General features: G+C 41.3%; 1 protein-coding gene across 1 annotated transcript in view; it reads right to left on the bottom strand.

Moving 5' to 3' along the window:
• Positions 1–598: 598 nt before the first annotated feature.
• DKK2 (dickkopf Wnt signaling pathway inhibitor 2) overlaps positions 599–18,512 on the bottom strand; it is a 42,032-nt gene continuing 24,118 nt past the window's right edge. Inside the window, exons 2-4 of the mRNA XM_086612232.1 lie at positions 2,199–2,349; positions 1,377–1,526; positions 599–849 (exon numbers count right to left, since the gene is read on the bottom strand). Of these exons, the coding sequence (XP_086468358.1) occupies positions 599–849; positions 1,377–1,526; positions 2,199–2,349 (552 nt within the window). The remainder of the gene's footprint in view (positions 850–1,376; positions 1,527–2,198; positions 2,350–18,512) is intronic.

The raw sequence follows: 18,512 nt of genomic DNA, 5'->3' as shown, positions 1-18,512 counted from the left end.
GCTGCTCTCTTGAAACGGTGAGATGGCAAATTTTCACCTCTTTTGTGAGGGCCTGCAAAACACAGCACTCTTGTCCTGCAGGAGTGCTTTCTTTGCTGAAGTGTCAGCCCTGAATGACAAGGGCACGTGGACATTCACAGTAACTTTATTTCCATTTCTCACACCTGCGATGCGGCTGATAATGTGTTGACAGATGAGTCTTCCTGGCATGCACTGCTTCTTACAGGAGTAGGATGTATGCCATTTATTTAGCCGTCATTACCACGCTGGAAACCCGACTATAGCCCTAACACTGAACCCCTGAAACATCACGGGACAACCCAGCGAGGTAAGGGATGTTAATTTGCACTGTGCTTGTTTGCATACTAGCATTTCCCACAAACTGTAGAAGTTATTTACAGAAGAGCTGCACAGTAGGAGAACTCCAGCTGCGCTTGTGTTTACCACCAGCTCAAAAAGAAATGCATTTGGTGTGACATCTACCCTAACAGTTACTTGAGGCATTCCGCTTTCATTTGCAGTCCTCATCTCCCACCATGCCGTATTGCATTAAATACATAAAGCCACAGTCACTTAATACTATCTTCCCAATCCTCGTTCAGATTTTCTGGCACACGTGGAGTCTTGATTTAGAAGAGGAGGTCGCATCTTTCCATACTTTGCAGGACAGCCCCTTGGCACAGTCACATCGTTGGAAAATCTCCAGTCCGTGGGACCCTTTCTTGCGCTGTTTGGTGCACACCTCCCCCTGATGCAACACAGGCTTGCAAATTTTGGTCCAGAAATGGCGAGCACAGCAGTGTCCCTCAATACAGTCTGACGACCGTAGGCAGGGATCGCCTTCATGTCCTAAAAAGAGCAACCACACTATGTTACCTCATGGGAAAATGTGAAAGTACAGATTCAGTGCAGACAGATGCAAATGAAGTTCAGAAATAGGAAAGATGTTATTTCCATCTGTGGCTATTTGAAGGATGTAAACACAAGGGAAGATATGAATTACGAAGGTTCAAGGGGGTAATTAATGAGACCTGCCATATGGCTTAGTAAGGAGAAATTCAGCTACAGGATTTTAAGCAGAATTACGAGTGCTTAATTACATGGCTGTTACAAGAGAAGGATGCATGCGATCTTGCACAACTGAAAAATGGATTGTCAGTCCACCTCTGATACAGAGAAGACAGGAGATGCTATTTCAATCAGAGGAAGTGTTGGTTGATGTTACATCACTTTTCGAGTCGTGCTGTGAATTCTCACGATAGACATTTGCACCCTCTGAAATGCCTATTTCTGGTTTGCATTGCTGTATCTTAAGAGCAATAACATGATTCTATAACATGAAGGAACGAAGCAGTGTAGTGCAAATGTGATCTTACCTTTTATGTGTGACAGCTTGGAGCGTGGCCTCCCTAGGTTTTGCCATCCCAAATCCTTGCTAGCATAATGACCATTCTTCTTGTTGCGTGGCCCTTCTAGGGCAGGGATGTGAGGTGTAAGGATGCTTTCGGTTACTGGTATGCAAATACCTGCGAGGAAAAGACAAGTCAGTGAAAGATTTGAACAAGAACAAAGGCAACTGAGATATGCACAAACCGAGATCAGGACTAGGACCGTGAAAAGTGCTGGGGCTTGGCCTCGATAATGCTCAGCTCTAATCACACCTCTGTCCCTGATCCCCAGCACCTAACTTCACTGCAAGTCTCCTTCACTCACTGTCAGACAGTCTCGCTGTTGCTCTGGCTTTACAGTCTGAGCACCTGGAGACTGCCTCATAGGCATCTCTCTCCAGAGGAGAGTACGGGAAGGCAAACAGTATGGTTATCATCCTCCAGGGAGAGTAGATCAAGGATCCATTATGTCTCTTTTGCTTCCTTTAAAATATCGGTTCTGTGCAGTCTTCTGGTGAATCAAACCACATGGAATGTAGTGCTGTGATTTCAGTCAGCAGCAGCAGCATGATTTTTGGGTTTCCCCATCCCAAAATGGGAAAAAGTCTGGTAGTATGCAAGCTTTATACGTAGAAATACTATTAAAGGAAATGAAATGGAGTGCAATAAAGCACATAATGAAGTTTCCTTGGTTTAGAAAAAGAAGCACAGACACCCAGAAAAAAATACCATTGCCGGGAACACTCAGACAAATAGATGCTATCAAAATGCTGATTTTTATGGAGGAAAACCAAGAAATGACTGATGTACCATTGTTGCAGCGGTTCCCAGGGCAGCACATGCCATCTCTGTGGCAACGCTTCTTCTTCCTCCGGCACATCATGCATGCAGACGTTGCTTGATGAGGGCTGTGACAGTATCGTCCAACTTCGCATTCCTTATCATTGGTACAAGGATAGGCCTGGTGGGTGAAGGAAAGATTTATATTGAAGGACTCCTTTGTACAAGGCATGTATGCAGCACATTTAAAAGAAAAAAAAATAGAAAACAACGAAATAACACCACTGAAACCCCCAAACAAACAAAGAAACCAACAGTTGAGATTCTGGGGCCAGGAGATGCAGATAGGATGCTTTACTGCAGCCTTACAGCAATCTTTAAGCTCACGCTGCTAATGAAGATGTAGCTGCTTAAAGAATCAGGGAGAGAGAACCTGCTCCCTGGTGGTTTCATCTTTTCTTTCCTCAAACATACGTTGACCAAGACAACTCGTATTTTTGTGGGTTCAGGCCTCTGATTCACAGACAAGAGCTTAAAGCTCCGCAGTGAAGAATAAACAGACCTGTAAAACTCCTCTGTTTTACGATAAAAATCCTAAAATCACACCCTGCAATAGATAGCATTTTAATTTAAACTCCAAGGAGACATTTTCCTTTGATAGTTGTCAAACACACTGATGGATAATAGATTCACTGTTCTCACAGTGAACATCTACACCACGTTGGTACAATTTCATAGATTTCATAGATTTCTAGGTTGGAAAAGACCTTAGAGATCATCGAGTCCAAACCATCCCTAATCCCCATTAAACCATATCCCTAAGCAGTTCATCCACCCTATTCTTAAACACATCCAGGGATGGAGACTCAACCACCTCCCTGGGCAGCCTAAAATTGCACCATTCCCCACTGGCCCACACCAGTTGGACTCCTTGGAAGCGAACAAACGTCACTGGTCAGCATTTCACTTTTATAACCTTTACTTCACTTATGGGCTTATTATACACCTTAGACTTGCCACCTGCTAAACACCCTGTGGTTTGCAGCATGGAACATATTATAGAGCACAAACTGTCTTGCAGAGACACACGTATATCGTGGTCCTATATTCATCAAAACCAGCATTATCTTACAGGAAAACTGACTTTAAAAAAAAAAAAATATGTGAAAGCATTGTATTCTTCCATAAAGAGAGAGAGAAATACATGTTTATTCCTACAAAAGGAAAAGCCATGATGCTTTAAGGAGACATAACAACACACACTGCCACATTCCAGGATCCTTTCTGTTGACTCCCACACAGCTACAACTATGTTCTCTGTCTGCATCTTGTTTTACTGCTTATTAAATTAATCAGATTTTTTTCATTCCTCAAAATTATGCTTGAGGAATTTGTTTAGATAGTAAGATGAAAATAAATTTTTGGCACTTTCTGGAAAATTATGTTTATGCTTCCCCAACTAATTTTCTCCAGCATTTTAGATAAATCAAAGTATTACTCTTACTGTTTTCAAAACAACTCTTGCAATTAATTATTCACCACAAACAAAAAGCTCAACTGACTAATTTTCAGTCTAGGCTGATTATTTTTCTAGTAATATTTTAAAGCAAGGTTTGATTGTATTGTTCTCAGAAAAGAAAAACTTGGAGGCCATTGAGAATTTGCTCTGAAAATTGTTCTTTTAGATGGAGGATTTCTTGTTTCTCAGTCTTTGTGCCATTCTGTTGAGAATCACAGAAGAAACAAGAGGTCTGATAATAAAACCAAGCAGGTTTCTCTAGTGTCAGTGGGAGGGAGAATCATGTCATTTCCCATGTGGTTTTATTCATTGTTTTCTTTGTCAAAATGTACTTTTCAGTACCAAAAGGGCTGGCTAGATCTTTCCCAAGAGCTGCTGCCCCATTACTTCTGCCCTCTGAATATGTGTCTTTGAAGAATGATTCCACAGTGCAGCTGTGCAGGAGTAACCTGACTTATCTGTGAGTCTTTCTCCCTTAAGAATAAACATTTCCTCTTGAGTTCATCCTCAAGAGGATGAACATCAAAGAGGGCCGGATCTTTTAGCTAGGAGTAGCAGTAAGAGACAAATGCAAGCACTCACCTGTTTGGTACTCTTAAGGCATGAGTGGAATCTACCTATTCTAGCAAAGCAGAACTAAAGCACTCTACCCTCAATCTCATCACTCCTTTCCCTCATTTTTCCAGCAAGAAATCATTAATGCTGAATTACCATTTATTACATAGTTACCATAAAAGTAAGGCTTCTCTGACTTAAATGGGACCTTACTAAACTAAGGATCTTACACTGCAGAAAAGTGATTTTATATAGACCTCTGCATGTTTATACTGAGTTCAGAAAATACTGAGATTGCTAGCTGGGGGAAATGCAAATAAAAACCAGATGAACTAGCTAAAACCTGGAGATGAAGGCATTTTAGACCCTTGTCTGTCATCAAGACCTTCATAACTGCATCTTTTTTCCAATATGGGCATGTGGTATACACCTGCAACTTGTCAGCAAGGCGGCCACTTGCAGTTTTCTTTTGGTTCCTCAAACAGCTTTTAAAAAAAGAGTTCCCTGATCCTGAATGGTGCTAATGAATGCTCCCACATACCATATCTAGCGTCTGTTTTATTTTTGGCTTTTAGGCTGAGTGGCATGAAAAAGATGTTTCAAGATATGCATCTAATTGCCAACTCTCAGCTCTGTCTTTAAGAACGGTAAAAGTAACAAAGGCCAATTTTGACATTAAAAATTGCCAAGGCAAGTGATGTGACTCAGCCTTTAGTCCCACTCTAGTCCCCTCCTAAATAAAGATGATACTTTTGAAATGAAAAAACAAGCTAAAACATTCACCTACCTAAGGCAAGTGGCCTCAGCACATCAAAAAATAATTTTGTGTTACATGTAGCTCAGACCACAACAGGCAAGTCCATTCAAAACCCCAAAAGACCAGCTGCCAGCCAGCTATATGAAAAACCCTCTTGCAAATGCCTGATGCCATCAATTGCCTTGATCTTTCTTCCAAAACCACCATCCATTTGATAGCCTAGCTATCAATCACAGGGAGCTTGAAACAAAAATGCCTACATAGCCTTGTGTCTGTCTCCGAGTCACCAGGCATTCCTTGTAATAACTCCTGCTCCCAGGAAAGTAATTTCTATCACTGTGCAGCATTCAGTATTAAAACACAAAATAAAACCAAAATAATATATTATGTGCACAGCCTTGGCTAGCAGGAGGGAAAATGTGTTCATAATTGTCCCATTGTTAGCAGTAGCTGAGCCAATCAATGTGTATGTATTTTTAAAACAAGGGGTAAAGAAAACATACTTGTAAAAATGTGCATGCTAACAATTGTCTATGCACGAGTCAAGGTTTTCAAAATCTCCTACGCCACTGCATCTGAAACACAGTCCTTACGTTTAGAGAATTGTGGAGAACATTTCCTATATACAGCGCAAAGACACAAATCAGTCCCAGATGGGGAGGGAAAAAGCAAGCTGTAAACCAGCTCTACTTCCCCACCAATGATAACTAATTCTACAAGGCACATCATCCCTTCACGTTCTTCAGCTATACGTATTATTTTCTGGTCGTAAATCTCTATCCACAAAACATAGCTTTGATATTATGGGAAACCAGATGAAACCAAGATTAAAAATATGTAGCACTCCCTGAAGCTGCATTTAAACAATCTTATTTAATTTTTTTAGCTTAGATTACAAGCGATCAAGTCACGTATAGCATGACATAAACTAGATTTGCCTGTGATAATGAGTCACATTTTCAGATTGTATTGTCTGATTAAGAGCATTGCTTGCTGAGACATTTTTTTCCTCAGTCTTTCCAATTACTTTTGTATCCTTGTATGAAAGATAATGTTGAATGTATGTCCAAAAACGTACAGCAAAGATGTACTGGATTTTTGCCATGTTGGAGGATTCATAGAATCATAGAATCATAGAATGGTTAGGGCTGGAAGGGACCTTCAAAGGTCATCTAGTCCAACCCCCCTGCAAGGAACAGGGATATCTCCAACTAGATCAGGTTGCTCAGGGCCTTGTCCAACCTGGCCTTGAACGTCTCCAGGGATGGAGCATCCACCACCTCTCTGGGCAACCTGTTCCAGTGTTCTACCACTCTCATAGTAAAAAATTTTTTCCTAATATCCAACCTGAACCTACCTCCCTCTATTTTAAAACCATTACCCCTTGTCCTATCATAACTGGCCCTCCTGAACAGCCTCTCCCCATCTTTCCTGTAGGCCCCCTTGAGGTACTGGAAGACCGCTATAAGGTCACCCCGGAGCCTCCTCTTCTCCAGGCTGAACAGCCCCAACTCTTTCAGCCTGTCCTCATAGGAAAGGTGCTCCAGCCCTCTTATCATCTTCGTGGCCCTCCTCTTGACCCTCTCCAACTGGTCCATGTCCTTCTTATGTTGGGGACTCCAGAACTGGACGCAGTACTCCAAGTGAGGTCTCACGAGGGCAGAGTAGAGGGGGAGAATCACCTCCCTCGACCTGCTGGCCACGCTCCTCTTGATGCAGCCCAGTATTCAGGCTAGGTATTTAAACGGGTGCTGTTCATGCTGTGCCAGGACGTCCCCTGCATCATCCCAAGACTAACTTTTGCCATTCAGGTCATAGCAACACATAAATGTTAAATTTTCTTTTTGAGAGAGAGAATGTGAACCTCCATTCCTGCCGTTCCTGAATTTACATTCAAAATGCCAAGAGTGCATGATAGAAATACACAAGGAAAACTATGCAGATGATAGAGGAGAAAAATTGAGGGTTTTTATAGTTGAACAAGTCCTTCCAGGAGTACTGCTGAGGCTTTTCCACTTGTATCAGCGCCACAGTAATGCAGCAGGCAGCACTGACTATCTAACTTTTGTGACTAAGTGGATAATGCCATCCCCTTGCTTTGAGGAGTATGCAGGAATGAGGTTTATTTCTACCTTCGTCTTCCACTTTTGGCAGAGGAGATCTAACTTAGTAACTTTTCTCAGTGCAGTGAGGTTTTCTTGACATTTTTGCTGGAGTCATTTACTATTCCACATATTTCATATGGTCATCCTGAACCACAGAGTTTCACCGCAAGCTGGAGCAATACTAAGTGGTGGGACTGTTGTGCTATGGAGTCAGTCAGTCCGAGTCTCTCTGTCTGGCACTATAAAATGTAATGCAGAAGCACTCCAGGGGAGAGTAAGACAGATGCTGTAATGTGCTGAAGGGTGAGTGAGTAGACTGATGGCAGATACACTTTATTGAGCTTTGGGAGATAAGGGCTTGAATTTCAGCATGGCCTCCAGCAAATATTTGAAGACATATTCCCGGCCAGTGTTTTAGTCACCAGGCTCTCCTTTGCTCATATTATGATGTCTCGTTTGTTTTTATGCTGAAGCTACTCCATGCTGTACTAGCTGACTATGTCAGAGAAAGGCAGGAAGGGCCACTGACATTCTTGCCTAGGCTACGTCGTCACTTATCCAGCGCAAGCAGTCCTAGACACTGCTGGCTTCAGACCCACCTTCAACACTGAGAGGAACTGTGTCTAAATAAGTGATTTGGTGGAACAGATATCAATAGTGACTCCCCCAGAAGCAGTTAACTTTTTTTTTTTTAAACACATCATAAAGTCCAAGTGCAGAGTCAGTCCTGGCAGGAGATCATGGCTACTACCACTCCCAGCAGAAGAAACAGCATGAAGGTTAGTCACTACCGTTTTACTGTGGATGCTGAGCAGCACTCAAGAAGAGAACTAAAGTCTCCTGTACCATGTAAATGACTATATACTGTGGTTACTGCACCGGACACTCAGATATCTTCTCTCTCACTCAATCATCCCATGATGGTACTGGGACTGAGCTGAAGAACACGAGAAAAAACACAGCCAGTTGTACAGCTGGAAAGTAAGAGCACTGTAGAGCTACAAGGTCAATCCTTCATCACTCACTCTCACCTGACAAAGAGGCAGTAGCTGTTGCAAAGGTGAGACAAGTGGCTCAAGAAAATGGACACATACGTTTTCCCAGGAATGGTCTTGCTTCCTAGGTATCAGTGTGTTAGAAATCAAATTTAGGCCACTACTCAGAGCCTTGTACATACAGAATCCCTAGTTAATATTACCCTATGCAAATACCTGTGTCACTAGGTTTTGCTATCACATCCAGCAGAAATGTCTTTTTCTGCTGTTGAAAGACATCACACCGATATAATTTGTTATATTCACACCATGCCTGTGGTACAGCTTATCACAAACAGTACTGCGACTCAGTAACTCACTTGTTACTTAAGGAAAAAAAGGTTATTTTCTCTATTTCAATTAATTAGACTTTGATAAATTTTAAAATAATGACCGTAAAGGAGGCAAAAGCTGATCTCTCTACAGCCAGTGTACTAACTAGATGATCAAAACTGGCCTGAACTATAGGCAAGAGGACAGAGTTTCCACCCTCCACATTAAGAGATGAACAATAGAGCTTGTTTGCCCTTTAGTCTCAGGACTGCACATGTTGCTTAATGTTCCACAGCCATCAGGCATGATGAAGCAACAAACTAACTTAATCATGGTGAGATCCTCTCCTTCCTGTCCTGCTTTGGACAGGGCAGAACTGTCTGTCTGAGCAAGGACTTGGTCCCCATAGAGCAAACATATGAAATAGCCACAGGGGTGCCAGGTCTGCTTTTGCTTTTCTCTCTCTCTGAAGAATTAGTTAATGCAAAGTAAAAGCATGCCAATAAATTAGGAAATGCAAACATACGCTTTAACCAAATAGCCTGCTGTCAAGACCACTTACAAAGAATGCAAGTCATTGTTTGGCTCCTTGGTTGGGCCAGATTCTGAGTTGAGAATCTGAAATTTGCTTCGGCTTTTAGCAGATGAACATTGGTGGGACAGTTGCACGCAACATGTGGCCTGTAGAGCTACATTAATACATCACACATGGGATTTGTTCCGCTTGCTTGTTTGGAGATAGAATGGAGATCCTGTCTGTGAAAGTCAGGAAGAAGACCTAACAATCTCACAGGATACAAACCTTTCTAACAACGGAAAGAAGAGCTCTTCATTCAGAACTACATAAATGTGATAAAGCAAAATGGAGGGGAGAAGGGGGGAAGTCAAAGCTTTTTAACAAATGAACAAACCAACCCAACCAACTTCCGGCTCTTCATGGCTTGATGTTCTCCCTGCAAGACAATTAAACTATTTACTGATAGCTTCTCAAGTGTACTCAGACCAATCCATGTCTAGCTGGGAGACTTCAGCCTAGCCTTCTCCTAGCTGCTAAGCAAACATGTACACCAAGATGTGGATGGGAAATGACTGTCATTTACTACTACTTTGTTTTTAATCCCAAATGAGAAAAGAGTTTATCAGCAGCCATCTGGAGCAATGCAATTTTCCCACAGCACTGCTGATGTTGCTTTTTTCTATTCTTAGCTCAACACAAGCATAGATGATAGCGAGGGATCTCGCTGTGCACAAGCAGAAAGCCATGGTTAATTTATCCCACGGAGGAAATCATGCTGTGCTCTCAGACAGCTCCAGACATGGATCCTGTCTCAGACTGATCTCACCAGAAACTCTCAACTCTCAGTAACTGCTGTGGCACAGACTGCTCCTGAAAGTAAAACTCACAGTAGTTGCAATGAAACAGATTTACTCCGTTCAGTTGCCATGACAAGTTTAACGATTCAGTTTTTCTCACCGAGCCTCCTTCTTGTTAAAATAATGCATCTCTGACCCACTTCTCTGGCAGATCTAGAGACAAAAGCACCAGCTTCTGCCTGTAGACTAAGCACAGGCACTTTCTTCTGGCAATAACTTATTGTAACTCTTCAACTTAAAACAACACGTCTGTTCACGAGGTCTGATTCACAGAGTGCTACACTGTGGATACATATACTGCAACCTCCAACGATCATTCCTTCAAACTGTGTGGCTAATAGCCCCAGAAGCCTGCATTATTAAGACAATAAATATTCATGTTTGAAAGTAATACTCAATCCACTGCTAGACCACCAGGAGAATAACATCTCTAAAATGTGCAGAAGTCTAGCTCTCATGATTTGCTAGAGCCAAAGAAAACTCAGATCTTAACAACGAAAAAACAAGTCTCACTGAGGTCCCGCTGAACCAACAAGGCTGCAGGACTCACTTGCTTCTGACTCAGGCTTTTCCTTGTCCCAACAAAAATGTTGTGGAAAGTAACTTCCTGTTCTGCAAGCGGTGGGCAGTTGTATGGGGAGCTGTGCTTAGGGGGAGCGTGTAGCTGCACCTGTCGGAAAGAGTCAAACACCTTAAACACGGGAGCTGCGTTGCCCTGTTGCGCGCAGAGCTAGCCAGTGCAAGTGATGCCTCTTCCAGTGCAGACAGAAAACCTCCGAAGACTCTTCCCATATGAAATCTCACTCACACTGTGGCCCTACGTGATCTCCTGGCCCACGTGGTGGATTTCAGTGAGCATTTTAGGTCTACAGCAGAACCTCTTATTCAACAGTTTACAATTCAACACGTTTTCTTACAGAACTACCTGCATTTTATGTCCTGCTGGAGGTGTTCCATGTTTAAAGCTGGCCTTGGCTTCAGGAGGACATACAAGGAAGGTAATCTGAAAGACTGCAAGTGGATCAATTAAATTCCTGGGTAGATACTATGAATTAAATTTGGCTTAATATAATGCATTTTACGTGCGTTATGAAAGTATAAACTCAAAGGTTTAGCACACTTAAAGTAATCCACCGTACAAGTTTATTCAACTCGACTCCCCTTCAACTCCTCATCCAGGTAAAACCTGGAATGAGTTATATTTCCAAATGACTTACAGAGCAGCGCACTATGCCCAAAATAAGCACAGATGCATGTTGTTTGTACCACAGAACAGCATAAAACTACGCCAGGACGCAGCACTTACACTGTAATTCCCAAGGCAGCACAGCTGTAAGTCTTCCTGTTCTATCACACCTTTAAGGCAACTTATCAACCTTAGATCCATATTGGTGTCACTCTGCTGAATCATGCCATTTCAAAGGAGGCATACTATGTTTCCTGCCCCACGCACACTGTGCATACCCAGGTGCTCAAGTTTTCTCTCCCTCCCTTCTGTCACGACCATGGGATTACATACCAGTGCTTTGTTCTCAACATTTGGAGAGACCATGAGCCTCCTACACTGTTTGATTTTGAAGGAGGCTTCCTGCTTGATAGAACTGGTACCTTACAGAAGACAGGATTTTTGAAACCTTAAAAGTTTGGGGAACAGTCAATTTGACCCCAAATTTTGTGGACTTTGTCTCAATGCGTATGATTCATATTGTCTAGTGGACTACCAGCAGCAACATTACAACAGAGAGCATCCAAACAATGTTAGGTAATCTTTGAATCCAACAATGTAGTACTAAATCAACGTGATGGGAAGCCTCTAGGTCTTGATTTTATGTCATTTTCGAATGTATCACCAAAGACTTCTCAAAGAATAAAGGTTTGTTAACACATACTTTGTTCTATGTCCAGCCTTTTCAGCAGACTGTTCTTGGCCTTTTATCTCTGCCTTTTCCCCACCTCCTTTCTGATGGTTTAGCTTTTTAGTTTTGCCTCTAATTGGCTATTTATCGTCTGTTCCAGAGAGAAGATTCTTCAGGCTTTTTGATCAAATGTTTACTGCGATGGATGAATGGTGGGTTTCCAAAAACAGTTTTCCCTCCGGATCTGTTAACTCTAGAAGTACGGATTTTTTTATTAATCTAACAATACTATCCAGATGGAAAAAGCTAGCAGATCCTACGGCTCGCAAAGCACAAAGTGTTAAACCACAGATAGTTACTCAGATACTGTGTTTGGGAGTAGAATAACACTGCTGGGAACTGGCAGTAAGTTACTATTCTAACACCTGGGTCTGAACATCCCCAAATCATGATGCACCTTCAAGGTGGAGCTTTTATTGGGAACCATCTCTGCAAACATGTATTCACACCAAGAAAAACGAGACGACAGCTTTACCTTCTGTAGTATAGCTACTAAGGAAGTAAACTTCCTTTGCTTTTAAGCATTCACAAAATCTAGAAGAAGCAAGGGGAAAACCCTGTCTTAATGAAGTAAGTGCAAAAACTCCCTTTGTCTGCTGCAGCGCCTGGAGAGAGAATGCTTCCAGGTTATAAACATTTGTGCAGCGTCTGCAGTCCTCACCCTGAAAATGACTCTTAGGTATTCCTTGCAGAATACACTTTGCGTTGCAGAATACAAAGCATTTAAGACACTAGTTTTTAAAATGCAGTTTCTCTGGCTCTCATATTTAAAAGGACAGCCCTGAAAACATGAGTTCACATCAGCTGGAGAGACAGCCAGATGCCATATGTCGGAGAAGGATGAACCACAGTCTCCACCTCAGAAGACTGCTGACTGCAATCTCACATTGTTACTGAATGTCAGCATTATTGTTTGTCTCCCTGATGGTCATTTATGTGAGAACACCTGGCTTACACACCTCTTTCAATCCCCAGTTCTTTCTGTATGCATCAGAAAGCACCACTGTCATCTGATATTCAAAACACTTTGACTCTTTTCCTGCTCTACACGAGCCCCTCTGCAACGTGATGGCTGTGACTGATCCGTTGCAAGGGAAACTGAGAGGTACCAAATCTTTTGAACTCCAAAGCACCTATAGAGAATTGAAATCAGACATCAAAAATCACTCAACCCAGCTCTAATATCAGAATGAACAAGCAATGCGGGGGCACCTGCACTAGCTCCCACTCTCCAGTCTCATGCACCACAGAAAATCCAGAGATGTGGCCACAGAAGTTCATGAGTTTTAAGGACACAGAAAAGAAAAAAAAAAAAAGCATGATATTTCTTTAGTTCTTACATTTGTTCTGCATGAGTTAGACTGAGAAACAGGATGAGTCAATAATGCAACTTGGGGCTTTCCCCTTCATTACAACAGGAAGAATTACAATACGAGAGTGTGGCTCCTCATCCTCACTCATTCTAGGAGCAGTTATGCTTGTACAAGGAGCCAGCAGTGCTCATGCAGTGGGACTACCTGCAAAAGAGCAGCTGTGCTGGGAAAGGGCTTGGTCACATCCTCCTGAGGGCACAGGCAGCCTCTGTGAAGTGGTTAGACTCATTTTGCTGTTCAGCTTATTCCTCAGTAACAGTAAAAGGAAAATTATAATACTAGGCTATTAAGGCAAATTATCACACTTCACTCAAAGGAGGCCTAAGATGGCAGAAAAGGAAAGGACCCCTAACAGCATCATTAAAAAAATCATTGTACTCTTATTATATGATTAAGTCAGGGCTGCCTACCCTACTTCAGCCTGTGGCAAATAACGTAGCAATCAAGGTTTCAACACTATTTACCCCTTTTTCCTTTTTCTTTTAAAATGCTCCTGGTTAATTTTGCCCAACCAAGAAAACAGGAACAACACAGCAAGGCAAGAATAACTTGTGAGTAAAACCAGATGAGCACTAACATATTTACATAGTGTAATGACTTCACTATTAATTCAAACAAACCCAGGCCCCAATTCTCAGAAGAGCGAGCTGAGCACATGCAGTCCAGGAGGCAAGATCAGGGTGGCTTCAGACTACATTTATGTCTGCAGCCCCTGAGTTAGTAGGGACTGCTCTTAGTTTCAGACTGCAATAGCCACTGAGGGACCATCTTTCATTCCAGACGTTGTACTCCGACTACACCCTCTTCTCGATCTTGTGGGCCCCCTTCCATTTTCAAGCAAGACTTCCTTCAGTGCTAGGCACCATAACACAGAAGAGAAAGGACAATAGGATTTCAAAAAATACCTAGTTCATAGAAAAAAACACCTAATGTCATAGAAATTAGAGAAAAAAAGAGAGAAAAAAATCCAGATCCATGTCCACTACCTACAGGGAACAGTCATTTCTTGATAAAGATATTTAAAAAAAAAAAAAAAAGAGTCCAAAGAAACAGGAATAATCCTATGCAATTTCTGAATCAAGCCAAAATGGACATTGTCCTATTCTAGTCATTGTCAGCATGCAATTACCTAGGATTCTGGCATGTAACACTAAATTAACTATAAATCTGTTCTCCACCCTCAAAATAAGCTGTTCTGCAGCTGAGACTTGTATTTATCCTCTTCCCTGCTACGTTTTACCATATCTTCTGAACTTATGTTTTCAAGCACTCTCATCTTGTCTGAAAATAATATTCTTTATGTGGAGTTATGGAATCTCTTCTTTGTTCCTAGATGTCTTGGATGTTGATCAACAAAAAGTCATTAAAAAGTTTAATCCTCTATGCTTGGCACTACATCAGTCTGAGAGCAGTTTCTTTGTAACAGCCTTTGGAATAAATATCCATTAAATTTTTTTTCCCCTTATATTGGGCACCCACACTTTATAGTGGGTGGCCCTTTCGTTTATCCCGTTACTATATTTCCACTTCTAAAGCTAAGCCAGATGCAGCAACCTGATACTACTTTTTAGTTCACGCAACTTTATTGTAATGAAAACTTCCGTGTATATCTGATACTTGTTAGGAAAGCCAAAGAAACAGGAACCATGGTAATATTGCACCACCTTCTTGGCAACTTTTATTCTGCATGAGTTGGATTCTCCAAGGTACTGCACGCTTCGTTAGCAAGTATTTTGCGCATTTAGATGTCCCAGAGTGCAAACACAGAGTCAACCCGTATCTGAACTCCTCTTGTTGGTATTATTTGCATTATAACCATGCCCAGAGGCAATGCCTAGGTGTTATGCCTTCTTATAATTCTGCATAATCAGTTCTTTGACTGCTAGATAGTCTACATAAGCAAGAACAAACAAGGGCAGAATAGATTTTAAAAGTTTTGGTTGGTTGGTTTTGTTTGCTTTTTTTTTTAATTTTCTTTTAAACAGATGGACCCAAGGTAGGGAAGAGTAAATGGCTTGGCTATGCTAAGGTCATGTAAGTAGTTCACAGTACACAATTCATTTTCTTCAATCCTGATCCATTTAACTGCATGTTTCTCTCCTTTTTCTGAACTTGTACCCTTCCTTTCAGATGTGCTAAATATAAGTGACTTTGCTTTAACAATTATCTCCTCTATACAGGGATAAAAACACAAATCAAGGTGGCCACGTTTACCAGCCAAGGATGAAAAAAAGTAGTCCTACTTTCTAGTCATATCTATGGAAACATATTTTACATACATAAATTGATTGCCTAAAGCATATTTTACAGATTAACTCACTCAGAATATTTACTGTCAAGCAATTCTTAGAGCAGAGCTCTCCTTAACGTCCACACTGAAACCAACCATTGACCATGGCTATGTAATTACAGCAAAGGAAGGATTCTTTCCTTACCTTTTTGCTAGAGTGTTTGCTGGAAGTTGTGAAGGAGATGAGATTATTTTTTTCCCTGTACTTCACATACCAGCCCAGGAAAAAAAAAAAAAAAAAAGGAAATTTTAATTAGGAAGACAAAAATATTTATAATTAAGTCTTGGGTAGTATAACTAGCAGCAGTGGAATTACTCAAACACTTGATGTTATTTATATGTTTATGCTTGTGAGAACAGAAGCATATTTTTAATAGTTCATTGTACACAAAGCATGATTCACCTCTTAGGCAACAGATTATTTTCCTAGTTACATTGCAAGGAGGCAAAAAAGCAGACTAGACTGGCATGAATGAAAAGTACTTCACCAAAGAAAAGTAATGAAGTAACACCAGATGGCTTTCCTCAGTCATGAGAAGGGTATTTCCCAAGTCAACCAATACCCTTTCAATTTCTTGCTCTTCAAATTCTCCAGGAGATAGGACTGCACAGAAAACTTTGCACTCGAAACAAGTGAGAGAGCACACTTCCCTGGCAAGGTGTCCTTTGCACCATGTCTTTAGAGCTGTGTTCTGAAGAGCACTCAGGCTTGAGGATTTGTCTCCACCTGCACTCAACCAACAGTTATGTCAGTGGTGGTTACACACTGCTGAAAGACCTGCAAAAACCACTAGGCAGCTCTTTGCGTATCCAAGTGTTTAAATTCATCCGAGTGTTTGAATGTTTTATGAAAACATGTGGAAAAAAGAAAAGCAGAAAATGCGCCCTTTCCCACAGACCACTCAGTCCCAAAACAGGAACAATTCACACTGTCTTCAGAAGTTTTTCCCAATTAGGAAAATTGGATCATAAAGTAATAAAGTATGACTGTTAAAATGTTAGAGTGTCCCCAAAATTTGGTGCATTTTCTTTGAAACCAATTCAAAGGATCATATGGGATAGGAGCAAATGGCACTTTGCCCACTAAGAGGATGTCTCAAAACTGAGGCAGAGGCTCAGGCTTTGTAGCTACTTGCTGCCTCATTAATTCAAGAATGTAGCTTTCTGGGAGTCATGCAAAATGGACACCAGAATATAGTGGAGAGGGGCTAAAATATCAGGTTTTGCCATGGTTTCCTAAGGCAGTCTCTTGCAAGTGTTCCTACATGCATAGGGAAGAAGGGAGAGAGTACAAGACCTCTGTAGTGCTTTGCTGCTACAACTTTGCATTTTCACCTCTATCCAGAGGAGTATGAGGTGGAATGCGTGTGAGGGAAGGAAGAGCTGCTAGGTCCTGCTCTGAACACTCTCATAAAGCCTGAAGCCTCCACTCTCTGAGGCTATCCTAGAGTTATGCTCTTAAAAATTAAATATTTTTAGACATATATAGGCCTGGTGTACAGCAAACACTGGTTTTATTCCTGAAAATCTATACTTGGTCCCTTTGGCGCACTGTTCTCATTTTAATCAACAGAACCTCATTTAAACATGACACTTCAGGACTTGGCCCAAGGGCCCGAAGGACAGCGCTCTACCTTAAAGGGTTAACAATTAGGATATATACTGTACAGAGGTAAGCTTTGTCACTAAAGGAAAACATACATTTTCATCAGTATAATTAAAATAAATAGCCAAAATTCTTGATTTGAGGTTGTCGGGCTATCTTGAGCTGCAACAACAGGATATATGAATTACTTAATACTTAGCGGAAGTTTTAGATAGCACGTAGTGTACTTACAAAGACTTCCTCTAATTTAAGTACAGATTTATTCGATAGAAGAGATTTTTTTGTCAGTTAAACCAATGCAATCATGCTGAAGTCTACAGGTTGAATATGTAAAAGAGCATTGAGATCACTGATATCAGTGTAGATACTGAGAGAAGTCCCTCAGGAAGCTGTATCACACAAGTACTCTTCATCAATTAGGCCTCTGTGTACTTCAGAATATTGCTTGAACATACAACTACAATTGCAATTTACAACAATACAATACAACTACATTGCTATTTATGCATTTTTCTAGAACATTCTGAGAGAACATAATCACTCCGCTCCAAAACATCTCTCTCCAAATCTTTTCTCATTTTGCCTCATCTTGTATTAACAAGATTTACCACGCTTGATCACAAGATCTGGAAAAATAAAGGAAGAAGCACATGCTAATGCAGTTAGTCTGTTTTTCTTTAAACAGAGGAAGAATTCTGTCTACACAGACACCTCCGCAATCATTGACCTTGCTATGTCTTGTCTGTATTTTTAAGTCCTCGTTATAAAACTCAGTGAAGGGAAATCAAAGGCACTAACAAATACCAGCGTTAGCAGCAGCGCAACAATCTGACGCACCAAGAAAACCCAGCTGTTTGTAGAGTGATGGCCAGTAGGGACTGTCTGCTAGGAGCGAAATACAAATGCCTGGATCCTCCCCAACACCTCTTCCAGGTATTTATACAAACCTTTGCCAGCCTTCTTCCTTCGTTTCTTTTCAGTGTCATCTTCTCGCTCATGGCTAAGCCACCGTTGTTTACCATATACCAAAAATTTCAAGTTAATTATCCTAAAGTCTTCTAGTCAAAGTACATCTGGTTTGGAAATGAGAGTCTGACTTAGGCCAGTCTTTCATGTAGATACACACACACACACACATATCTGAGTGGAAAAATGCCTGCGTGTTACAGATTTGCTGAGGAACGTGCAGTAGTACCCTTATCATTCCTATCGGGCGTAACTCAAGAAAGACTTTTGAAAAGTTCAAAAGAAAGGCAGCAAACTGTTGTTTTAATGGGACTCCATTAGGCAGAACTCTGTTCATGACTTTCCCGGATCACTGTTTTCATTAACAAGCTACATGAATAACAGCAAAGATATTTGTACCGTGCTCGCTGCTCGGGTGCAGGCTCCCGCTCTGCCAGAGTGCTGCCTTTTAGATGTTCAATCCAGCACTGTTGTTTTCTGCTCTGGGAGATAAAAAACCTGATGCAAATGAATGGAAATTTTGTGGCTGGCCAACAAAGGGGCTTTCCCAGCCAAAATGAGAACAAAGGTTTTAAT

This window comes from Tauraco erythrolophus, chromosome 5 (genome assembly GCF_009769465.1).
Source record: "Tauraco erythrolophus isolate bTauEry1 chromosome 5, bTauEry1.pri, whole genome shotgun sequence".
NCBI lineage: Eukaryota > Metazoa > Chordata > Aves > Musophagiformes > Musophagidae > Tauraco > Tauraco erythrolophus.
The sequence above is the reverse complement of the archived record's forward strand: the minus strand, read 5'-3'. Positions and strand labels throughout refer to the sequence as shown.